General features: G+C 42.3%; 2 protein-coding genes across 2 annotated transcripts; one reads left to right on the top strand and one right to left on the bottom strand.

Annotated features, from left to right (window-relative positions):
* Positions 1 to 15711: 15711 nt before the first annotated feature.
* On the bottom strand, positions 15712 to 18823 carry LOC311343072 (transcriptional regulator protein Pur-beta; the record flags this gene model as incomplete). The annotated part of the gene is made up of 1 exon (XM_084467927.1): positions 15712 to 18823. One exon carries the CDS (start codon positions 18821 to 18823, stop codon positions 17903 to 17905), a length of 921 nt encoding a protein of 306 aa, XP_084324053.1. The 3' UTR covers positions 15712 to 17902.
* Positions 18824 to 19725: 902 nt separating this feature from the next.
* On the top strand, positions 19726 to 21955 carry LOC311343075 (histone H2A.V). Its single transcript, XM_084467930.1, has 5 exons — positions 19726 to 19865; positions 20851 to 20928; positions 21016 to 21129; positions 21252 to 21381; positions 21610 to 21955. Exons 1-5 carry the CDS (start codon positions 19863 to 19865, stop codon positions 21669 to 21671), a joined length of 387 nt encoding a protein of 128 aa, XP_084324056.1. The 5' UTR covers positions 19726 to 19862; the 3' UTR covers positions 21672 to 21955.
* The last annotated feature ends 587 nt before the right edge of the window (positions 21956 to 22542 follow it).

Below are 22542 nucleotides of genomic sequence, written 5' to 3'. Positions count from 1 at the left end.
CTATGAATCGCATTATCTAGGGGTCTTAATTCGACTATGAGTAACCCAATTCGATTGGATTTTAGCTCGACTAAGGTGTATACACTAGACTACATGGTAACTTGTACATGTATTTCAGGATGAGTGCACTTAAATTTAGTCGTGTTTTGTTGAGAACATTGATGTTTTTAGAGCTTTAGAGATTGTTAACATAGCTAACCTCGTGGTTTGTTTTGCTGTATGCTAGTGCTCGCCATTCTATCTTTGTGTAATATAGCCCAAATGTTTCAGTTGTCCTTTTTCTTATGTTAGGCTGATTCATTCCGTGAAGATAGAATCCTAAATCTTTGCTCTCATTGAATTTGTACAGGTATGTAGGCTACTCCCAATACCAGGTTTAGAATGTAATGTGTTCATTGAAATGTTTTCTGGTTTTGAAATACTATTAGACAGTAGTGAGTCTGCATTCCACTTGATTGAGAGAGGCTGATTCATTCCGTGAAGATAGAATCCTGAATCATGCTCTCATTGAACTTGTACAGAATAAAGAATGCCACAAAAGAACGTCAGCGTCCTGTCTTCAGTGCACCAGAACACAACACAGTAGTCGGCGAAATGCAGACCGGCTACATAAGCACATCCCTGCTTGTACCAAGTCTCCGATAACCTTTTTGACAAGGGAAGAAGTTGGCAAGGATGCAGCTTTGTTCTATTCTGTTTTGTTTTTTAACACAGATATGAAATCGAGGCTTTAGGGGTGTTGAGGTCACATGGAGGTGAGGTTAAGTTCACTGTTATTATTACAGTGTTCTCTTGCATACTTCTTGTATTTTTCTCCAATCATGACTTATTGCCAGACAGCTGGTCATACATGACAAATGTTGGTTTTGTGAAAACCAAAGAAATGCTGATTCATAACTTAATTGGAAGCCTAGTTTTCGGTATGGGTTCAATGCCGTTGAGTTAAGCAACAATAAATACACTCGTAAAATATCTATATTTCAATTTAGAATAAATCTATTTTGGTAAACCCACATGTCTCCTCACTGCTGAAGAAACTTATGGATTTTGAGTTGAGTCTTATAAAAACATCATTGGCTAAATGATGGGGTCAAAGTTTTAATTTGAGTGTTAATGTTCAATAAAAAACTCCACCCACATTATATTACACACACACACACACACACACACACGTTGTTTGATAATTTCTGTAGTACACACTAAGATGTTTTAATATTGTTAATCTCCATTGCTAAATACTGGCTGGCAGAATGGAATGGCCAAATGATGACACACTGCTGTACAGAAGACTGATGCTAGGCTGACTCACTGACCATACTGTATTTTACCAAATAACCTAAAATAAAATTTATTATGGGTAATACAGTGGTTGACAATGCGTGACTGCTTTAACCTGTGTAATAGCACCGATTCACTCATTGGCTGCGGTACCTGGACACGTGGCGTCGCTTGCCTATATAATGCAGGCTGAACGCCCTTTAACTTTAATAGCCGAGCCTCGAGACGCCTCGCGCACAGCTCGTCACACCGCGTTCACCTGCTGGAGAGAGCAAAGATCTGCTGTAAGTAGTATACGCTGCGTTGTTTAGGCTAGGCCTACTATAGGATTGTCACTGCTGAGGATGGAGTCGACTTCCAAACAGACTTCCTTCAACATTGTTGCAGCGGTGTTTGGGGATGTGTTTTTATCGACAAGGACCTATTCAATATGTACATATAGGCCTATGTCTTTTTTTTTTTTTTTTTAACTTTTTGAACTATTTTTAAAATAACCATCGCGGACTCGTCGAATGTAGGCTATCTTATTGATTAGACGATTGACTCATGCATAGCCTACTTGTAATATTATCATAGTGTCATATAGTGGCAGCTGGTGATAAAAAATGTTGGTGGGGTGCAGTAGCCTAATAGAAAAAAATATATTTGGTAGATTTGATTTCCTGTATTCTGGTGCATTTTGGAGATGGCCACTACCTATTACCTATTATTCATTCAGATTCATAGCCTACAACCTGACTTGCAGGGCCTAAGCCCATTGTTGTTATTATGATATTGAAGCAAATCATGATCACTGTCCTATAGACCGAGTCGGCAAGCAAGGAAACGTCACTTCCGGTCAGGGCCGTGGGGGAAAACAAACCGTTTTCCCCATACACACTCATGCAAAAAGGCGGTATTTTAAACCTTTGTCAAACGCTTGTCCGCTGTCATTTCTTGGTTTGAATCACTTGTATATGCTGTCAAAGGGCTATATATTAAAAAAATTATCATGATCGGGTCGATTGTTGTCCGTATATCTTTTAAAAAGTGGATCTTTCACAGTTGGTCTTCCCCCACAGCGTTGAGTCTAGGTGGGTGTTCCCTTGGTCGCCGGCCGGTGTCGTGCCAGAAGTTGATTTTTGCCAGAAACTGATTTCCGGTCCGCTGATTTTTACATTGTAATGGCCCTTTACACATTATTCAAGCACTGGTTGACATCAAATCTTGTCAGTATTACTTTGCTGAGTGATATCAAGCCATTTTGAGGCAGAAACACAACTTTAACAGACCGTGCGCGCTCCCGCGGACCGGAAATCAGTTTCTGGCAAAAATCAACTTCTGGCACGACACCGGATCTATATCGTAAAAACGCGGCAAGTGTTTGTCTCTTGCTGTCATGTCTTACTTTCAGTCACTTGTATTGTGTATTGTATTGTATCACTGAGATTATGTTAAGTTTAATTCATCATATTGTCAGTAAAAGTGATATACTCCCTTACCAGGTGACTCGATCAGAAAACAAAAGATGTCGGGGAATGACACTTCAGGCCATTGTGTAGGATCATTTATCCATTCTTTCAAAGCGTAAGGACAGCAATCGACCCCGATTATATCAAGTTTTTTAAGATAAAGCTCTTTGTCAGCACATACAAGTGACTGAAAGTAAGACATGACAGCAAGAGACAAACACTTGCCGCGTTTTTACGATATAGATCCGGCCGGCGACCAAGGGAACACCCACCTAGACTCAACGCTGTGGGGGAAGACCAACTGTGAAAGATCCACTTTTTAAAAAATATACGGACAACAATCGACCCGATCATGATAATTTTTTTAATATATAGCCCTTTGACAGCATATACAAGTGATTCAAACCAAGAAATGACAGCGGACAAGCGTTTGACAAAGGTTTAAAATACCGCCTTTTTGCATGAGTGTGTATGGGGAAAACGGTTTGTTTTCCCCCACGGCCCTGACCGGATGTGACGTTTCCTTGCTTGCCGACTCGGTCTATGGCGTCAATTTTTGTGTCTCAATGGTTATTTCAAATGCAGTTAGAAATATGGGACAGTTGCTTTATATTGTTTATATATGCTACAGGCCGAAAGACTAAATTAATATGGAACTTACTTGCTCCTTTTAAGTATAACATTGCCTGGGGAGTCCAATTCACTCCAGTGAAATGGATGGAAAGTGCTTTTACAACTCTCTCCTAGTTACCGATCCATCTCTTCTCTGCTGTAGTGTTGCGCGAGTGTTGCTGAGGGAGGTAGCCTATTTGATTGATTCGCTGAATTGTCCAATCGTGTGGTAATAATAATAAAAAAGAAAAGCCATACCATTGGCCAGGGGCACACACTGGTGCGCCCCGATGGCGATTTTTTTTTTTTTTGCGCCAATGAAAAGCCGTCTCTGCTTGATAGACAGCAAAAAGTTTGCGAGCTTACGTTGATTTCAACTTGGCCGGCGCCCCTGACCTGTAGGAGGGCTTTATTTCGAATGACCAATAACTAGCGTAGCCCAAGACGTTCAGACGCATTTAAATGGTTGCTGGCAGTTGCAAGTAGGCCTACTGTCTATCACATAATTAAACGAGGATAAACGCTATGTATTTTTGTTTATTTCGTATGTATAATAGTTTATTCAAAGTTTGCAGATATATTCGAGTGAATATTTCACGGAGGGGCGGTTTAAACATGCATGCATCCTTGTATGGATTTGGGAAATGGATCTCTCTCTCTCTCTCTCTCTCTCTCTCGCTGTGTCACTTTTCCACCGTAATCAACTGCATAGGCACATGCTGCATGAGATAAAGACGCTCCGCTGGCTAATTCAGGCCAGTATTTCAGGGGTTAAAACGTCTTGGGTCAGTCATTTCATAGCTTCTAATAACCAGTAGAGATGTAGAAGTGAATAGATCATGCAAATTCATGCACATCCCATTTGAAGTCTAAACATCCAGCCGGAAATCCAGTTCCTTATTTGGATTTGGGATCTCTCACTCTCTCACTCTCACTTTTTCACACCTTTAATTGAGCATAACATTGGAATGTGGATGTGGTTACATGCCCACATTGTTAATGTTTTACCCAAGTTTTACACCCGAGGGCCTCGGGTGTACTTTGGAGTGGGTAAAACTTTATTTTCAAAAGTGTATAATCAGAGTTGTCCTGATCTTAAATATATCTCATGCAATGTGTTTTTACTGCAAGTGTAAGACAGTCATTTTAATGTAGTAATATGGAACTTTGAAATGCTCTAAAACATGAAAGACTTGACAAGACTTCCCAATTTGTGGCAGTTGTGTAATGATGTAATGAGAAGAGTGAACGGTTTACATACTTCTCAGAAGTGAATGCTCATTCAACATTTTATTCAACATCAACATTTTATCCCTGCCAAAGCCTAATATCGTAATTTTTCCTCCTTTTCAGATATATATCACTTTATCACAAAAAAAGTTAATTATCTATTCGACCTGGTGTCCAAAGCAGAGTTTTTTCAGCTGCCACTATCCTCATGACTGCACCTTTGAAGAAGAAGGGCTGCTTGACCCAAAAAAATGGGAAGCAAGTGATTGTCATTAAAATGTTTCCAGGAAAAAAACGATTGATGGCCAAGTCGGCCCAAATCCAGAGCCAGTACAAAGGTAAATGAGCCTCTAAAATTCAGATCTCAGCAGTGAAGTGATTTGGATTTTCTTTTTAAAAATGGAAACTTGCAGGTTTGTCTCATTCGGCCACATTTATATATTGAGATAAGTTAAATTACCATAGCCCCCTGCATGATTATAATGTTTGCTTGCTGATTTCTTACACAGCGACAGTCTATGAGTGGGAAAACTCTGTGGCTTTCTCATTCAAGTGCGAGGGAAAACACTGCTGTCCAAAAGTCGGAAACGGCCTGGAGGTAAATATAAAGTTATATTTGATATTTTACATTTAAAGCATTTAGCAGACGCTTTTATCCAAAGCAACCTACATTATACATTTGTCATAAGAGGGTGAAACAATATATCGCAGTCGGTATAGTAAGGATTAATTTCTGGACTAGTGTTGTAATAAGTTTCATATACTGTATATCAAGTGTATTGGTACCAACCGGGGCCTGAGTAGCTTCACACAGGTCTTCAACTACTGGTGCGAGTGTTGGCACTTCAGCTTCAACCCCAAGGAAGTCAAACTCAACAAAACAATATTCTACTCACTGTGTCCCTAACAGGGTACAGATTGGCCATTGACCCGCACCACAAGAGTGGTGTAATCTGATTTGTCGACAATAATTCTTTAATACAACCAATGGTTAACAGTGGTGACTTGGGAGCCCGTATTTTATAAGCAACTTTCATAGTCTCCTTATAGTTTTACCTATGCTGTACTCTTTGTGCATCATACCTTTGGGCAACCCGTTACATTCAACAATGTATGTGACCATCTTTCTCAATTTAAAACAGTACCAAGGCTTTGGCTTTGAGGTGCACAGGGCCCAGGCCAGTTGGGTGTTTTCGTTTTGGAGTGTGGGCTAGTTCCCAAGACAGGATTACTTCATATTAAAAAGCCCTAGCTGACACGGTTTCATGTTATTTATTGTCACGTCCATTTTTATTAAACATACAATTAACAGTTTACAGTTAACAGTTGCAAATCATTTTCAGCAGGTTAGCTTTCCCATATCAGCCTTATATTCATGGATGTTGACTCTGATTTCATATTAAACACAAATTGGGGAGATGCCCAAGAAAGACAGGCAGGTTGAGACAAATGAATATTGTGTGATGTTGATTGAATCATATAGTTAACTGGTTAGTTTTCAAGCTTCCATTTCAACAATAACACTTACGTGGTCATTATTTACAGTTACCTTTTGAGTTTAACCAGTCTTTTGTGTCCGCAGCTGGATGAACATGCTGATTTGCCAAATAATTTGGGTAATGAAAACCGCTTTATGTGGGCCGATGCAGACCCAGAAGGGTGGAAACTTCTGAAGCATTAAAACGGAGACGTGGTAAAGTTCCTCTGCTGTGCTGAAGATGGCAAACTTTTCTTGAAGGACCAATCTGAAAGTAATGCAGATTGTTTCCTGTATCGATTTGATGCCTGATGCCTTAATTATTTCTATAAATGCAATTCATTATTATTTTTATGGTGCATATAATACAAATATAGACAGATACAACAAAAAATATACATTTTTTTCTTTGTATCTTTCACATTTTCTACCTTGTTAAGCACATCCCTGCTTGTACATGTCTGTTTTCTTATGACAACCACAAGGAAATGTTGTTTTTTTGTTACAGAAACCTTCTTGCCATTCCTTACTAGAGACAATTCAGAATTATGTTTTCATATATATTTATTGGGTTCCTTCATTAAATTCCTGTACTGAATCAAATAGGGATAAGACTTGAGTTAAAAAGTGGAAAGAAGCAGCCATGGTGTTATCTTACTGTGGAGCTGCGTACATGTGGCATTACAGTGTATTGCAAGACAGTGTTCTATACATGTACACATCGATTTAGTTCGGCATCACCAATATGAATATCATTTTACTAGATCTATTTTGCTTTTTTATAATCTTGTGTTCTTCATATTTCTGCTGTTATTGTGTGTTTACTTTGGTATTCTTCTTACACCCTAATTTCCTGTCTGGAATAACAGATTGGAAATGAGAACTAAATAGAACTGATTGCATCTTTCCTTTTTCCTTTTTTTTAAATTAATAAGTAAGTAAGTGCAATACAAAAAATATTTCCTTTTGATTTTAGTCAGTGACAGGCAATGTCTACAGTGTAAAAGCAGCATCACTTAGTGTGTGTGTGTGTGTGTGTGTGTGTGTGTGTGTGTGTGTGTGTGTGTGTGTGTGGCTCTTAGCAATGTCTTCACTCGTGTAAGGATGACACTGTTTCATGCTCATATAAAAGGTCTTGTTTCCTCTGCATACAGGGAGAGAGCTCTCTCCAAGAGCATTCCTTGCACATGGCAACACTGGCTAAAAATAGCTCAGTAGCCTCCCAGTTATTACTAGGATATTTCCTGGGCAGGCACTTAATCCCTGCTGTAATTTTGGCCTCTGCATACATTGCGTGTGTATATACTCTCTCTTTCTCTCTCTACATTGAGAGTGAGAGAGACATGGGCGTCGATGATGCTGGGGACGCTGGGGACAAGTACCCACCAGTTTTCGTCAAGATTCATTTTGTACCCACCACTTAAAAAGACAAAAAACTCGAGTTGAATTATTATGGATTATTACACGGCTCTTCTCAATGATGTGGATGGAATGCGCCGTTCACTTGCATGGGCCTTCCCGACTTCCTGCGGTGAATTATTTTTCGATAATTGACCGTTGCTAAGCATTAGTGGTGGATTTCATGATTTGTTTGAATGAATCAGTTCGCGTCGGTCTGTTCACCAAGAAGAGTCGTTTGTTTGTTTGTTTGTTCGCATTTCCGGTAGTGGTGAATCATGATTCTCAGTCACTGAGTCGGTCAGACTCGGCTCCTCCCTCGTTCTCGTTCAAACGAATCGCGAATGCACAGTTCTCAGCCAAGTCGGTCAGACTCAGCTCCTCCCTCGTTCTCATTCTCAAACAAATCACGATCGTGCAATGGTGCAAACGGTCATCAATCAAGACAACATTAACAAAGTTCCTTTTAGCTGAGGAGCGCTTCATGTTCGGAATCAGGATGTTGTTGCCCGGCTGGCTCTCGTGACTTCTCAGTCCTCGAGTCTTCACCTCTAAACACAGTCAGTGAACGAACGGCGACTCGCGAGTCAGTGAGTGGGTGGAGCTGGGAGTCGAGTCTCTGCGAACGAGCGATACGAACGAGACGAACTGAAACGGGGAATCAGGTCGGTTCGTTCATGTTAAAGAGTCGTTCGTTCTAACTGATTCATTCGCGAACGAGTCATCACTACTAAGCGTCTAATGACCACTGTCAAGGAAAGTGGCTCTGATTCACGTCTCTCGTATCACTCTGCAAGTAGTCTGGTAATTTATCAACCCCAGCGTATTTGGTTGCTAAGCGACGTCAAGTCGTCAATGTCTTTGGCGGCTTTAGGCATCAGACAATCAAATAATTTTAGCCTGAATACATAGGTAAAAAGCACCAGAGCAGTTTGCTAGTACCATGGACAGTATCAGAGGGATGACCTGTTGAACTAAATGGATGTGGTAGGCCAGTGTTCGAATTACGTGGGAGCCAGAGGGAGCCGAGCTCCCATTAAGGCAACATAAAGGCAACAAAGTCGAAAAAAATCTGAGGGGGTCTCTCATATCTGAAGGTGTCTGCCATATGTGGTATTGTAATTTAATCTTAAACAATGCTCATTATGCATTCCCGTGCGGTCTCTTACCATTAAAGACGTTCAATTTAAATATAGGTTAGGCTACTATACGGGACCGACTCATTTCACGGATTCCTGTGAGACCAGGTTGCCTGGTCTCACAGAAATGTTGAAATGTCAAGGGAAAGAGGCGGTGGTTGAAAAAAGTATTTTGATCGCTTATTAATTTCACTCGTTGCTTATAATGGTTTATTCGTTTCCCAGTATCATTTCCTTAATTTAGAAGACAATTTTGTTCATTTTTGAATTGTTAAATATATATATATTTTTATTGTGTTTTTAGTTGCGAGTTTTTGAAATTATTGGAAGCGAGTCGGGCTGAACTTGCCTACTGTACCCATGGCCTAATATAAAGATAAACAGCCGAGACAGTGTCCTTAATTCAAACATGGCGTTTCATTTGGCCTCAATTGGCTACGGATGCAAACTTGGAATGAACATGCGCAACAGGGATTTCTAAAGGTTACTGTACAGTGGCGGAGACTAGCGTTAGGAGCTGAATCATCACTACGGTAGAGCTAAGAAGGTTCTACGAGCGCTTCAGACCAACCTTACCAATGAACGACGTAGGCTACGAAAGAGATTTGTAGCAAAGAACGTTTCGAAAAACACAAGAAATGTTAAGGTAGAACTTACGAAGAGGTTACGAATACCGGCGCTTTTTTTGCGCATGGTAGGGCTATGTGCGTGGTGCGCCAACTTTTATGAGATAGAGAGACCCTCTTAAAGATGAAAAGATAATTCGAACCCTGTGGTAGGCTACACCACGGGATGCATCTGCAGACCACTGCCACATAAATAAAGGTAAGACGCGATATTTATTGCTTAAGATTTGCTGGTGCGATGTTTTGTGTTTTTTGCACTCAAGTGGTTGGCTGTTCTATTTCATGTAGGCTTCGCCTTATGGGCTTGTCCCGTGAGCGTGCTCGCGCGCACTGAAAATTCAGAAAATTCAGCTATGCACCAATCAACGCGGGCACCACCCACATTCCCCACAGCACCGTGTATATAACGTGGCGCAGAGCAGCGTTCGTCCTCCCTTTTCTTTCAGCAATTGCTGAAACCAGTCAACTACTTCGACTATCTACATGAAGAAACGCAGCGGCGGCGTGATGGAGCCCACAGAGGTAACGCCTCTTGCAAACTACCTCCGTCAACGGACGCATCTCATTGACTTTGCATGGGGCGCCCTCGAAATGCATTGTGGGTCTGTCCGTTCTTTGTGCTCCGTGGCCTGCGTCAAAAGTTGAGAAATGTTCCCTAGACTCGGCCACGATGACAGCGGGACTCTAGCCTCCTCTGCGAGATGCAGTCCTTTGGCACTCTCCCGCTTTCGCAGGAGCTTGACCGCTCTGTGACCATACCTGTTGGGGCTGATGGCAGCTGCCCACCATATGGTTCCCCTGTGTCTGCCCCTGTGTCTAACCCCAGGCGACATAAGCTCAGGGTACTCTCTGTCTCCGGCTCTGTGTTGCCAGACCAGGAATATTGGGGAAGCCCCCTTGCACTTCTCAAGGGGATTCCCTTTGAGTGATGTCTTATGTTGTGGTCTTTACGGAGACCTTGTTGACACATTGGGGAGGGACTCCCCCACTTAGTCGTAGGCTGACACTCCCCTAAACCGCAGGCTCTCATGTTTGCATTCCCGCCGCTTCAACTGATCCATCCTCTTTTGGAGCTGGTCAAACAGGAGGATCTGTCACTCATTCTGCTAGCGGCGTCTTGGCTGGTCTCAGTCAGACCGGTTGCTTTGGATTGGTTGATCCTGCAGGGCAGACTGCCAGCAGTGGTTATCAACACTAACCAGAGTGCCTAAGTGCCTTCCTCTTCCGTCCTTTGCGCGGTGAAGTGGAGCGCTTTCTCTACGTGGTGTGACAACAACCACGTTGACCCATCTCTTGTGAGGTGGGCAGTGAGCTTGGTTTCCTTCTGTGCTTACTGGAGAAACACTTTGCTTTCTCCACTATCAAGTCCTTGCGGCAGCTGTTTCGGCTGGCCCCGCAGGCTGTGAAGGTAACCGATTTTTCAGTCACCCACTGGTCAAGAGATGCTTGCACCACGGTTGGATCTTCCCACCGTGTTGTGTGGGTTATCCAGGGACCCTTTCGAGCCTCTGTCTCAAGCCCCTTTGGATGCTGTCTTTTAAAACGGCACTTTTATTTCCTTTTGGTTCTGCCAGCACGCCACACAACAGTTGTTTGTGTGTTATAGCGATGCTGCCAAGAGCCGCTACACTCTGCTCTACACAGGGTGTGGCCACTTCGACGGCTCTATTCTATGGCGTTTCGGTGGAAGACTTTTGAGCGGATGCGTCATGGTCCTCCCCTGGCGCTTTTTATCATTTTTTACATATTAGACATATCCAGGGGCTCCACTCTGTGTTTGAGTCGGCGACCCCTTCCATGGCTTGGATAAAGGCCTGTCTCTTGGAGCTGTTACGATTCGTAAGTTGCTCTTCGATTAAGTCTATCTCTACTGTCACCTAGCGGCGTCACAGCATTACGCTGGGATTTTTGAATTAATTTATGAATTAATTCAAGTTAATTATGAATACGTTACCTGTGTCTCTTATATGCTTCGCGTTTATTGAGAGGGTTATGTGTGTTGTGTGGACGTTAAGTCCACCACCGCTTTCGTTCCTTGCCGGGACACACACGGAGTGGTCACCGGCAAGCTAGAGCTACTTGTTGCGTTGTTGCGCCATATAAGCTGCTCTTTGTCCCTGTTATTTTCATGTAGGCTATGCCGTCTGGCACTGCCTCATGTTGATGCCAGGCTTGGCTAGGCTTGTCTCTCGGAGCTGTCACGATTTGCAACATTGCTCCTCGATTACAGTGGGCAATGTGGGCGATGCCCACATTGATTGGTGCATAGCTGAAATTTTCAGTGCACTATGAGTTATAATAGTTATAATAACATAATAGTTATAATAACATAACTATCATTTTAACTCTTGCAATTGATGTTAGCCATAGCCACCAAGTAGCCTAACTTATCCATGGTTTGCATTTGTACAGTGTTGTTGGGTATAGTGGAGATGACGATAGTGGAGTAATATTAGTGGAATAATTGTGGTGAGGAGTGCATGAGTTTTGGTCAGAATGCCTGATGTGGATTGGATGGATGCATGTTGTGAATTGAGAACAGCCAGCTCGTGATACAGCGTTCAGCTGTATCACATCATGAGCATACATACAGCATTCATACAGCGAACATACATACAGCGTTCAGCTGTATCAGCTTCTTTTTCAATCTTGATGACATTTGTAGTATGTGTGTAGCCACACGTTTGCCTTCACAACTTAAACACATAGTTAATTTCTTTTCCTAGCTCTGTCACGGTTCTGGGTTGGTGTCACATAATTCACTTCCTGTTCCTTGTCGTCCCTGGTTTGTCTTGTGATTATGTGTCTCCGCCCCTCACCTGTGTCTAGTTTGTGTTTTGTCCAATGTCCGCCTGCCTCTCGTTTGTACCTCGTTGCCTGCCCACCTGTGTCTTGTTTAGTCTTGTGTATTTATGTCTCCCCCTTTGTTCCCTTCACTGCGTGGTCATTGTAAATACTACCTGCACTATTGTGGGTGTATTGGTCATGGTGCGCCCTTGCCCTTGCCCTTGCCCTTGCCCTTGCCCTTGCCCTTGCCCTTGCCCTTGCCCTTGCCCTTGCCCTTGCCCTTGCCCTTGCCCATTGTCATGTGTCTCAGTAAGTAAAGCCTTTTTTGTGAAAAAAAACCTTGTGTGTTTGGGTCCTATCAAACCTTGTAGCAGTTCCTGACAAGCTCCTCTTTGTTCATGTTGGTAGCTTAGTCATGTCACGTTGTCAACATTGGGTACATGGGGCACATGGTCATAGCCTATATCCAATGCTTTTTGGAAACGCTTTATTCGTAAAACGTCAGACATCAGTTTTTGTATACATTTTATTCATTAGTAAGCTACATGGGTATGCCGTCTTTCAGAACCTTTCATTACCTGCACAAAAGAGTGCCTCCTCATTGTACCCAGCACTTCTGAAAATGCACTTTTGAATGTGTCTCTGTCCCCAGCACATTTCAAACTAAACTGACGCCCATGGAGAGAGCGATAGAAACACACACACCTTATTTCTGTTGGGAGCTTCTGGGTTTGGAGTGGCGAGCCCAATGCACCAGGCAGTAATTTATCAGGCAAGAGTATTAAACACACAAGAGGAAGAGGAAAGAGGAAACCCAGCGGGAGTGAAAAGCCACAGAGAAGACACATAGGGCTGACAATGTGGGGATGTACAATATGTGGTGTACTCAGCCTTTTTTTTTTGTCTTTCCATGTAATCGGAGCATCCCCTTTGTGGTTTATCACGGGAGAATAGTTGTCATGGTAGAAAGTGTGAAAATCCCCCACAAAATGCAACTTGTGTATCAACTTTATATATTGTATGAGTGTCTTGCTTATCTTGCTCAATACTAACACTGGAGGAAAGATAAGCACAAACATTTCAGACAGAAACTTTTAATACTTACAACTTCTTAACCAATGTTAAAACGTCTATGTTCTTGGTATCTGTGTTGGGGTCAAGAGCTACAACACAAAACATCCCAAATAAAACAAATAAATATATATATTTGACTCCATTCTTACCACCATTCTTGCAATATTTTTTCAACCACTAGTGGGAGAAAGTAAGACAACAAGTCAGACATCTTATTTGAAAGTATGTCATTCATGGAAAAATGACAGCAAGGAGTGTGTTTTGGCGACAGAATGTCAGGAACATTGAGACATCTCGCCGTTTTGTAAAGATGAACTAAATTCAGATCCAAGTGTAAACACCTATACCTCCCCCTTATCAGTGCGTTACAACGCTGACAACTTATGCTACTATCACACTTGTATTACTTCAACTCACTCCATCTATCACAATAACAGGATATTTTGAGCACAACTGGGTTAGCCTCTGAGCTTGTCTCTGTGCCCCTGGGCTTAGCATGGTGTGTATCTCTAAAGCAAGCCAGCACCGGCACACCAGGCCCATGCTGAATAATCCCTTCTACCACTGGCCCAGGGCCCAGTGTGCTATTACATGCCCTTCACACTCCCTTCTCTCTTCCTCTAACTCTCTATCCCCCCCCCCCCCCCCCCCCACCACCTTTTACTATCTCTCTCTCCATAAATCTCTTACTCACAGATACAAAACACTTCTATGGTAGATTTCCTGAGAGTGAGTGAGTAATTCTCACATGCTGTTACGAGAATTATGGAAGAGGAAGGGGCTGGGGGAGGATGGGTGCAGCAACCAACCAATGGGTGCAGCAACCACAAGTGGTCTTCCCACTATTAGATCATAGCGATATTCAACGCGGTGTTTTCCTTACATCAAGGACATCGTTTGGCGCTCGGGGAGATATGTAAAAAATTGTCATATGTAAAAATTACTCATGAAATAAATTGTCTCTCGACGAGCAATTTAGATGAGGAAGCAACAAAGGTGAAATGATGAGAGAGGAAATCAAACGGACGTCATACTAATATATTGGAAGTCAGACGGATATGGGATACTATTATATTGGAAGTCAAACTAATTTCATCATCACGGATATCATTGTGAGGGTCCTCGTCCGTCTGAAACTAAATTGGCAATACATGTGAATGCTGTAGTGTCAACCCAAGACAAGCGCGTTATCAGTTAAAGACACAACTTCACGCAGAAAGCCCAGGGCTTCTACGAATAGTCAAATCCCCTAACCTTTATGCCTCCCCTCCTCAACCTTTGTGGAAAACGTCATCGGGTCAAGGAGAGATGGAAAGGTGCTTCCTTTCGAACATAGGAAAAGACCGCACTGTTTAAAACGAATTCGACTCCACTTTTCCTAACCAACGTCATTGCGCGACGGTGGGTATTGCTGACCTCTAGCGTCTCTAACGTGGAATTACAATTTTCCGAAGATGGGACTACAACAAGCGCTCTTTTGATCCATGCGTTCTTCTCGTATTGATTTCAATCAGGTTCTCGCCAACAGTGAGATCACTTAGGTTGGATATGGCCAACGGGAATATTTCAGGCCACTTGAATCCCAATTCATATGTGGAAAAAAAAAAAAGAGGCTCAAGATGTTGAAATGATCTGCCCCCAGTAGTCTTTCATAAATGTGAAGCCAGCATTTTATTTTGTTATGGTGTATATTGTGTGCTTGCTAACCAGCAATACATTAATTCATTTCGATGCATTTTATTTTCTTATGGTGTATATTATGTGCTTGCTAACCAGCAATAAATTAATTAATTTCGATGCAAATAATGTTTCTGGAATTGGTATCCATTATTATCAATTGTATTTTCTTCTTTCTTCTGCTTTACCGCGTCTCTCATGCGTCTTCGCGTAGAGACGGTAAACTTCGTCGGTGGCCTGTTTTTTTTAAAATATTCGAACCACCTTTCGTCCACGTACTTCCGGTTCATTTCCTTAGGAAAGGACGTTTCCTATGCAAAAAAGACTAATGTAGAGGCCCCCGGTGTCGATAAAAGTGCAAATCCTAGCCGCGCAGTACCGAACCGAGCCGAGCCGGACCAGTATAGTGGAAAAACGCCAATGGTATACTGCTAGTGCTGGCTAAACACTTCACAAGCAATGCATGAAGAATAAAATATTAAAGTAGGTGTATGCAATAAATAAATATATTGATATTTCTAGTAAGGTATATTCGTATATATTTGACCGATTTTGTCTGATTCTTATTTTCTGTTTCAAACCCTTCAAAATTCTGTGATGCAAGAAATTAAGTCTGTTAAAGGGGAGGACCCCCGCCCCCCGAAAATATCTATATATCTGGGGGCTGACAGTATATGCAGGCTAGTTGCAACCCTTTACGAATCCAACCAATTCAATAGTATTGTGACAACCTGTTTATAATTAAAAAACATATCCGATGCTCTCTAATAAAATGACGAGTGGACAAAAGAGCAACAAAAGCAAGGTCAAGATGTTTCTGCCGACACAACCAACCATCACACAATGTGGCATTAAGGATGGTAAATGCCACATGGGACGCGCTGACGAGAGAAAGTTAATGATGGCAATAGAGCATTAACTCCCACTAGTGTAGTAATAAAAGAAAGCACACAGCTCCTGAGCAAAAAACACCTTTTTTTATTTCTCGTTGAAAGGAACTTGGTAGAATATTACAGCAGAACACACATGACTGAAACAGCTGCCATTTCACTTAACACAGTACAGGAAAAAGGATGTAGTTCAATGTCATGTGTATATTATATATATTTATATCAATATAAAAAAACTATTGCTCCCAGGTGTTGTTTATGGCATATTTTCTGCTGTGTTTAAGAACGGGAAAGTAAAGTTAAATTCAACGAGGTTTGCACACTTAAACTTAAAAGGAAGTGGGCCAGTGAATAACATTTCCCATAAGCATTTGGGATCTTTTTCTTTTAATGATCATTATTATTATGCTGAGAAGTAAACTTTGAACCTTAATTCCATTGCAATACAGAAAACAAATGTGCGCCGAACATGGATAAATACCGTCATACAGCTATTAGAATATGCAAAAGAAAAAATGAAAATATACCCAAGGCGGCTCGGCAAAATAGCAGGCATGCAAAATAAACACTTTCAAAAAACACTACAGACAAAATGAGCATCATTGTTGATGCTTGCGTGTTATGGCAACTGATGGGAAACCAATCAGTGACATAAAGCATTACAATGGGCTAACCAGGATGATTGGAAAACTCAATGTAACCGAGGGTGCTTAGTGTTAGCATGACATAAATTATACCAAGCATTCTCTAAAAATCTATATTATACTGAGTTCTGAACATCATTGTTCTTTTCTTTAAAATTTCCTCTAAGGAATAAAACAAATATTAGGAAGAAAAAAAAGCAGGTGTGAAATATCACCCTGGTACTTTGCATCCAAGTTTAGTGTTTTCAATAAGCCACTTTAGGCAGCGTTATTTAATAAATTGAATCTATTTCTTAGACATACTTCAATATATCTCTTTTGAAAAATATTTCTATCTATACTTAGTATTTTAGTAAGTAAATCTCTTGCAGTGTAACTTTAGATAAAGCACCTAATTGGGGGTTTTGATTTTCAAAAGCACCAATTTTTCTTTGTTGTTTTTTTACAATCAGACAGAATTTTGCATCAGTCATTAAGTTCAGAGTTCATAACCAATGGATCCGAACAGCCATCAAATAGCCACAGATTAGTTCCTTGGGCTATAGAACCAGCCTAGCAACATTAACTTTTGATAATCCAACTCTGACATTAAGACTAGTGCTACAGATTTTAGCTCAGCGTGGGGAGGAGGGTGTGCCTATGAATGGATGCACCGGGTAGGACACGATGGGGGTCATTCTTGGGCCTGCAATCCACGCAAGATATTAGATTGCCAGAGTCTGGACTGGTAGCAGTTATCGGTGCCAAACCAGCTTTAGATATACAACACCTTGAAGATGGCTTGCGATCATCAGTCAGTGTAGGCAATGCTAATGTAACCATATACATTTAATGTAATATGGTTGTTTAAAATGTATGTATTCTAAAAACACACATAGGCATTCACCATACAGAACACATTTCGGCTGTTGGAGCAGGGCAGGCAGCACAATGATGCGCTTGCTGGTGTGCCTATCCCGACAGAAGTAGGCGGCGCACATAGTCCAAATGATTGGTGTGCTTTTCATCAGATCCCCTCATGACACCTTGGTGGACCAAGGCCCTGCCCGTGATGCCCGCTACAGCAAAGAACATGGATCTGATGATCTTTTTCTATACTATTATACTTGCCTATTGGGACATACAACACAGACAAATGGGGAAGGTGGGAGGACTTTCTCCACACCTCATGGTTTGGATACATCACACCTTTCCTTGTTAAAATATCGATCACAGGTCAGATTGGGGAGGGCTCCAGCCATTGCAGTCCATGAAACCTACTGGGACTATAATAAACCACAGCTGTATCTGGAGCACTGTCAAACTGAATACGCTGGGCTACATTTATGAGGTTATCAAATGGATATTTCTTTTTCTTCAAAGGGAATTTCATACTGGAGCACACTACCGCAGTCTGCACTCAGTTAGCTATAACACCATCTACAACTTTAGAACACGATTCTCTTATATAGACAATAATTTCTCAGTCAAATATAGGCCTACTTTTTCTGTTTTTTTATCCATTGTTTTACCATTTCAAGTTCAATTCATCATGCACAATATAGCCCGCCTCGCTTTTTTCCCCTCTATCTCCGGGTTTTGCATCATGTTATCAGCTTGAAAACAAGCAGAGATCTGGATCAATCTTCGTCCACGTCGTCCCCTTCAGACTCCTCTCCTGCTCTCCTCTCGTACAATTTATCTCTGTGCCTCTCCTGGATTTCTTTCATCTCCTCGGCATAGCGGCTGAATGCGCTACCAAACTTGCTCCATGCTTTGTATGGGATGGTAATAGAGTTTCTGTAACTGGGCTTAACTTCGCTCACCCTCAAGAAAACTCCGTACTTGTTAGATCCCACGTCAAAGAAGAACCGCTTGGAGTCCACCATGATCGAGGTGCCCTCCGGAAGCTCGCTGTAACCCCCGGCCCCTCCGCCGCCGGTCAATTCCTCGTCATCTCCTCCGTAATCATCTATCAACTTGGCCAGGGCGTCACGGAACTCTATTAGACCCTGGGCAGGGAGGGCGATGGTCTGTCCGGCCTGCATGCCTCCTCCGGGGATACCACCTCCCCCAACTCCAAAGCCAGGCCCACGGTTGACGGTTTGTCGGATCCGGAGAAACCTCCCCCTCTGGTTCTCCTTCAGATCGAGGTAGTATTTTCGGTTCTCTCGAACCAGGAACTCGCTTTTCAAGGCCCGCCTAGGCCCAGTGTCATCCCCACCGGATGATTGAGCTATTTGCTCCGGGCTGCTAGGCCCGAGTTGGGCGTAGTGCTCTATAAAATCCCCAAGGTAGTCGCGAAACTCTGCCGCAACTGACATGGATAGGGTCAGTCGACTTTTGGAGCCCCCAGCGCCAACCTCGGCGATTTTGATAAACCGGCCTTTGGCATTTTGCTTTACATCCAAGTAAAAGCGTTTATTCTGAATGTCCAACCTTTTAGAGGCCAGCTCCTGGGTCTCCGGTTCTCGCTGGTAGTGCTGAAACCCGCCGCCTACACCCCCTCCACCACCACCACTACTGCCGCCGCGCTCACTGCCACTGTCCCCATCCGCCATCTTCACCACCAGCAGCCAGTTCTCTGCGTATCTCTGACCCCCCCTTGCTCGCCAAGCTCACAGAGGAACCGGACGCTTGCAACTGGACAGCGATTGGCTGCTACGCGTGTCTATCAAAACATCAGATGACAAGCGAATGTTTTAATTGGTGGGTTCGTCTGTCTTCCAAGAGGACGTAACCGCCCATTCGATGATATTCGAGCCTACTGTCCGTAATTGGCATTGCATTGACAGTGAATTTGTAACCACGTAAAAGTTGTATTGTATATTTAGCTTCCATCAGGGCTTCTATAATTATGTAACGTAATTCAAATTTAATTTAAAGCTCTAGAACTGTTCATTTAGACTTACAACCTCTTAATAACGTGTTTCGTCAATAGACCTCTGAAGAATATGTCCCGCCTCCGAGGCTCCCGGTTCCCTCGGTCAAATGTCTATGGGAAATAACATGGGTTTTTTGAATGATCGTACATAGCAAACTCTGTAGGTGACGAAGAAGTAAAAGCTGCGTCACGTTTTGAACTACACACATTTTCCATCTAGTTTCGACTGGCTTTTTGGATTGTCGGTGCCGTTGAAATAGCATTTATAATCGTTTACTACTTTAACGGCACCGATAATCCAAAAAGCCAGTCGAAACTAGATGGAAAATGTGTGTAGTTCAAAACATGACGCATCTTTTACTTCTTCGTCACCTACAGAGTTTGTTATGTACGATCATTCAAAAAACCCATGTTATTTTCGGAGGAAGGATGTCCCAGGAAGGACACTCTACTCAAAACTGTATCATTGAAAGTCCCGCCTACATGTAGTGTCGTGCGCAAAGGAGCAAGAGCTTCTTGGGTGGGGGATGGGTAGAGACTGTATGGCACGCGCCGATTGGCCAAAACAAAGATTCGAAGCAACAACAGAGATTCTGATTGGTCCTTCTGACACCCGCGAGGGGTCGCAAGCAAAGATTTGCGAAAGGGTTTATTGTTTCTTCCTTTCGGGAGCCGAAATTATTTCATAACAGTTCTACAATCAAATAAGGCGAAAAATGGTAATGTTTTAATGGTTATTTATTTCTGTATTCCTGCGGTTTTTCGCTTTATATTTGTGTAATTTGAAGGATTCTGAAACGCCATTTAACAAGAGAACTGTGCAAGATGTGACTTGGACGGCTGTTTAAAAGATTGCCAAGCGCTAACTGTAGGCTAACGCCGCTACAATAATGTTATCTTGAGTAGTTTGAGTTAACTGTTTAAGATAACCATATAGACAGTTCGTATTTGCAATCTTCTAACATGCCACACAGTGATTTTAATGTGTTTCTAAAACACCCGCCACTTTAGTCGCGGTTTTCCCCCCAAACGGGACAAGCTAACATTAGCTGCAATAGCTGCACACACTGTTCCATGGCAGAGAGCTAGGTGCAAAGTATTCTATGTTGTGTGCATTCTTTATTTAGTTTCATAAAGTCCACGAAAGGTACACGGTGCAACGCGTCTTTCTGTAGACAAGTTTACTTCCCTGGACAGGTTTAAAAGGCACGGCACGTTTAGAATGTAACGTAGGGCTTGGTGTAGACATGGTTATTATGTTATATAACTAATAAGTCATGCATGATGAAAAAATCTGCATTTTGTTTGAACGACGTCTACCTGAATGTGTCCTTTTATCTGGTTTACAAACTTCGTGTTTCTAGTCTCTGCCGGTGTGATATGGTGCATTGGAATAGACGGCGACCGCACAAACATTCGATTGGCGGGAAAATTGTTGCACCGAGTGGCTTTTTTTTTTTTTTTTTGCCATGCACACCCGCACGTTTGTTGATATTCTAACGCTCTCTATATCAAAGCTTTGTTCCTTGTTGGCCCCTGGGGTATTTTCTAATGTGTTGACTTTTAAGTGAGGCTACTGTGCTTGGACATTCAGCTGCTGTCATTGTGACAATGACAGCGGGGCACAATCGTCTTTTATTTATCCAAACACCATGACTTTCCACAAAGTTCCACCGTATAATGCTGCGCTCCGTTTCCAAACAGGCTGGGGGCAAGGCCGGAAAAGACAGTGGCAAAGCGAAAGCAAAGGCGGTATCTCGTTCCCAGAGGGCTGGACTGCAGGTATTGCCACCATTTATCTTACTTTGAATTTGTGATGCCAGATCTCATGCCTCTAGTTAACTAATGCTCTCGCGATTGTCTTGTCAGTTTCCAGTGGGACGTATCCACAGGCACTTGAAGACTCGCACAACCAGCCATGGTCGTGTAGGAGCCACAGCAGCCGTCTACAGTGCAGCTATCCTCGAGTACCTCACTGCTGAAGTAAAAACAGGCCCCCGTCTTAATAAGCATACAACTCGTAATGCTATTCTGTGCTCCAACCCGCTCTGCGCATGCTGAGGGATGTGGAACCTGAGTCACGTATGTTCCTAATTGATTGGCAGGTGCTGGAGTTGGCGGGAAACGCCTCTAAAGATCTCAAGGTGAAGCGTATCACCCCCCGTCACTTGCAGCTCGCCATCCGTGGGGACGAGGAGTTGGACTCTCTCATCAAGGCAACGATCGCAGGAGGCGGTGAGTTCCCTGAGCCACGGTGGTTTTCCTATAAGCTCGAATTTGTGCATGTGTTGTCATCAGTTGTGTTTTTTTTTTTTTTGTGGTTCATGAGACCTCAGTGCTATCCTTACAATAATGGACTAATGCACAATGCAGTGTTCTTAATAGCCGTACTCCGATAATGGAAGTGCATGTGAGCTCAGGAAGCAAGCGTTGATGGGACTTTCTGTGCTTGGTGTTTTTCAGGTGTGATCCCTCACATCCACAAGTCCCTCATTGGAAAGAAGGGTCAGCAGAAGACTGCATAGATGCAGTGTTTTAGCTGAAATGTTGGTGCTTGGGTTGGACCAGATATTTTTTTTTTCATTTTTCCTTTTTTTTTAATTAATATTATAGCTAAAGAAGAGTGATTGTTAGAATTTGTTATTGTAATATTCTCCCATAGCTAGGAACATGGAAAAAGCCCACAATAGAAGGAAGAGGGAGGGATGGGGGGGACCCATTGTTACTGTAGAACGTCTGACTGGGGAGTTCTTCATTTGTTAATTGTAATTTGTTTGATTGGCCTGGGATTCTGTAATGTTTTATACAAAAAAATGGACTTGTTAAACCATTTTTATACAAAAAACCAACCTGTGTTGTGGTCATTTCCTTGGAACAACTTGCATACTTTTAAACATCTAACCCAAACCCTGTCCTCATAAATCGATGATTATAAGGAGAGGCGATTGAACTAGGTAACAAAAAACTTTGCACAGCAAATTGTGGCTTTATCTTGTAAGCATATGATGCACCAGCAGGTGGTAGTGATGTTCATATCGTTATTCAAAATTTGCTGAATCAAACTAGTTGAGTGTCGGCTTGTAAACAAGTGCAACTAAGGGACTACTATATAAGTACTACTAAAAGCCTTTTTCACATCTTAAACCGTACACCAGTTACGGTATATGATATATGTAAAGTATGACCTTTTGGAATGTAGAATAATGACCGTATGAGGTCCCCCGCTATAGAATGAGAAGTGCAAGTACCCCAGTTTTGCAGACGTGAAGCGAAATGCTCACTTGTAACTAACCATAACATAAACATGAGTTTAGAATATGAATGGCAGGAAACCATGTTTGAGTTCACAAATAGAGCAGTGATTTTATGTACTGCAACAATGACTAAAGAAGTAAA

This window comes from Micromesistius poutassou (genome assembly GCF_964030765.1).
Source record: "Micromesistius poutassou genome assembly, chromosome: 5".
NCBI lineage: Eukaryota > Metazoa > Chordata > Actinopteri > Gadiformes > Gadidae > Micromesistius > Micromesistius poutassou.
The sequence above is the reverse complement of the archived record's forward strand: the minus strand, read 5'-3'. Positions and strand labels throughout refer to the sequence as shown.

Bases quoted from the DNA above. Each gene is read 5' to 3' on its own strand.
- LOC311343075 (XM_084467930.1), top strand. The intron at 21,130-21,251 runs GTAAAAACAGGC...ATTGATTGGCAG, and splicing joins TCGAGTACCTCACTGCTGAA to GTGCTGGAGTTGGCGGGAAA. The intron at 21,382-21,609 runs GTGAGTTCCCTG...GGTGTTTTTCAG, and splicing joins GGCAACGATCGCAGGAGGCG to GTGTGATCCCTCACATCCAC.